Source organism: Drosophila innubila (genome assembly GCF_004354385.1).
Source record: "Drosophila innubila isolate TH190305 chromosome 2L unlocalized genomic scaffold, UK_Dinn_1.0 4_B_2L, whole genome shotgun sequence".
NCBI lineage: Eukaryota > Metazoa > Arthropoda > Insecta > Diptera > Drosophilidae > Drosophila > Drosophila innubila.
This window is the reverse complement of record NW_022995372.1, coordinates 1,036,916-1,039,509: the sequence shown is the minus strand read 5'-3', so window position 1 is coordinate 1,039,509 and position 2,594 is coordinate 1,036,916. Positions and strand designations below refer to the sequence as shown.

The 2,594-nt window shown below is 34.4% G+C and overlaps 1 protein-coding gene across 1 annotated transcript; it reads right to left on the bottom strand.

Moving 5' to 3' along the window:
* Positions 1–693: 693 nt before the first annotated feature.
* LOC117780247 (ficolin-1-like) lies at positions 694–2,594 on the bottom strand. Its single transcript, XM_034616699.1, has 3 exons — positions 2,510–2,594; positions 977–1,891; positions 694–918 (listed from the first exon to the last, which is right to left on the bottom strand). The coding sequence occupies exons 1-3, from the start codon at positions 2,533–2,535 to the stop codon at positions 795–797; spliced, it is 1,065 nt and encodes a 354-aa protein (XP_034472590.1). The 5' UTR covers positions 2,536–2,594; the 3' UTR covers positions 694–794.

Here is a 2,594-nt window from a genome sequence, read left to right as displayed (position 1 = left end):
AAATAGAAATATGTCCTAAAAAAAGGAAAAGAAATTGAAATTGGCACAGCAAAATATGAGTGTACATTTTAAATATTTAATTGCGAAACATTCGCCATTAAAACAATTTGCCGACCACTTACAAATTGCACACATTGAGAATTGTATTTGTAGTGCTTGAAATAAATTGGGTTAAAACAGCACAAGCAATTGGGCAGGACACAGTGACAGCTTAGCTGATTGATTTAAGGATTATTTAATCAAATATCGAAGCGATGGCAGAAACTTTCAATTTCCAGTAAAGCAATTTGCAAGTTTAATTTAATAATTTACATTTAATAAGTTGAGTTGCAATTTAATTTAGTTTGGAAAATCTTTTCAATATAAATAAAACTTAGCTAAAATAAATTAATTTAAGTTATTAATTTAAGTGTTTTTAGTTTAATATAGAATAGTATAGAATAGCAAATTTAAATTTATATGAGCTTTTAAGTAATCCAACCACAATTTGCAGCTGGTTAATTTATACATTATGGAGCTATTATAAAAGCAAGTAAGAAAACTGAAGCTTTGGATTGCACTCACAAACATAAATGTACTAAATGTACTGCATATGAACATAAGAAAAACATACACACTAGAAATAAGAGAGAAAGAAAGCGAGAGGAAAACATAGTGAGAAAGAGTAGCAAAAAAAGAGTGCAAGAAAAAGAATGAGATGAAAGCAGAACGTCAATTAACTTTATTTAAATTTAATTTGCATATTCGAATAACACATCTCACAAGGCATTTAATTTTGATGTTGAAACAGCTTTTTATATCACTTTCTTTGGGCGTATCATCATTACGGCTTTCTTGAGTGAGTAATCGTAACCATGAAAATTGCTCCAATTGATGCCTTTGCCAACTGTGTTGTCCTTATATCTGCCGGTCAACTTGCTGTAAGAATTCAAGTTAATAATCAAATCTTTAATAAAAAATTGAAATTTATTCATACCATGCGTGACAACCTTTAGGATACCACCAGGCACCATTGTATTTTTCGGCGCAGTGTGTCGATGGATGGGGATCATTATCCCGGTCAAATGTTGAAAATTTCGAACCTTTATGTTCTGAAAAGGAATCACCAGCAGTTCCATTGGCTATGCCCAGAGTGTGTAAGACATATTGTTGATCCTCGTCACCGATTTCAAATTCATCGTATGTCTCAAATCTCTCATCTCCTTCAAAGTCCTCAAGAAGTATTAGTAATTCCTGTCTCCGCTCTGCCGTGATTGCATGGATTTTGTCCAGTCCCAAGAAGAACTCTCCACTCAGCTCTCCAAATCCATTTTTGTATTCAGTCCAGCTACGATGAAATTCGACACTGCCGTCCATCCGCCTCAAGATGATGGTCCATCCCCCTCCCCGAGTTCCCGCGTCACAGGCAACTTTAAATGGTTGACTACTAAAGTTGGGAAGAACTATGTTATATATCCCACTTGTCTTGGCCTCGGTACAATTGTGTGGGTTAAACCCCTTTTCTTGATTATTCGATTTAATAATAAGTTCTTCTATCAACTTTCCCTGTCGTTCCACCTCTGCTCTGAGTAGTTGATTAGTCGATTCCAGATCCACTCTGAGTGATTGTATTTCCGACTCGTTATCATCTGCTTCTTTCTTCAGTCGATCCTGCCCCTTTTTAAGAACTTCAATGTCTGTCAACTTAACAAGTCCATCAATTAACTTTTCTTGGCGATCCTTAGCAAGTTCATCTATCAACTTTCCCTGTCGTTCCACCTCCGCTTTAAGAAGATGATTAATCGTTTCCTTATCAGCGTCACATTTCCTCTGTCCTTCCAACTCCAATCCGAGAGATTTTATAGCCAACTCCTTATCAACTCCATCTTTCATAAGTTTTTCCACCTCCGTTCTAAGAAATATATGAATATATATATGAAATATTCTGTATTTATATATAGACGTGTGCGAAATAATAAGAAAAGCTTTAATTAAACATTTTATTTGATTGCAAAAATTGCTTTGCGACATACACAAAATTTCGAAATGAACCTGACAATGTTTGGCGTTACTTATTATAATCAGATGAGCCAAATGTGGAACAGTTCGATTCACGTAATGATCAACATTAGCTGAGAAGCCGTCATAAGCAGATACTTGGATGCTAAGATCATTAAACACGGTGGTCTGAGACCGATGCTATATATTTAGGATCGTGGATAGAAACTATAGACACCAGATGTGTCAAAAACACATAAATTGATAAGACTTATGTAGGAACTGGTCATCCATTATTTTCTGTCTTTGCTCATATTTTATGGCACAGTTGAATATCGACTTGGCCCATGAATTGAACTAGATAATTAAAGCTTAACATGTGTACAATAGAAATAATATTATATGGGTATAAGTATTACAATCGAGTTATTCTAACACTTTTTTTGACCAGCTTTCACATATGATGTTCTTAATATTTCTCACAGATTTTATATAGACCAGCTTGAGATAATTTTAGTTATATAAATCTCACCTTAATGTGGATAACTGGGAACTCATTGAAAGAATTAAAGAAGACTCGTTATATTCCGAAACGTGAATTGCGTACGAGAATGTAT

Bases quoted from the DNA above. Each gene is read 5' to 3' on its own strand.
- LOC117780247 (XM_034616699.1), bottom strand. From the start codon at position 2,535: ATGAGTTCCCAGTTATCCACATTAAG. The intron at 1,892-2,509 runs GTGAGATTTATA...TATATTTCTTAG, and splicing joins TCCCAGTTATCCACATTAAG to AACGGAGGTGGAAAAACTTA. The intron at 919-976 runs GTATGAATAAAT...GAATTCTTACAG, and splicing joins CCTAAAGGTTGTCACGCATG to CAAGTTGACCGGCAGATATA.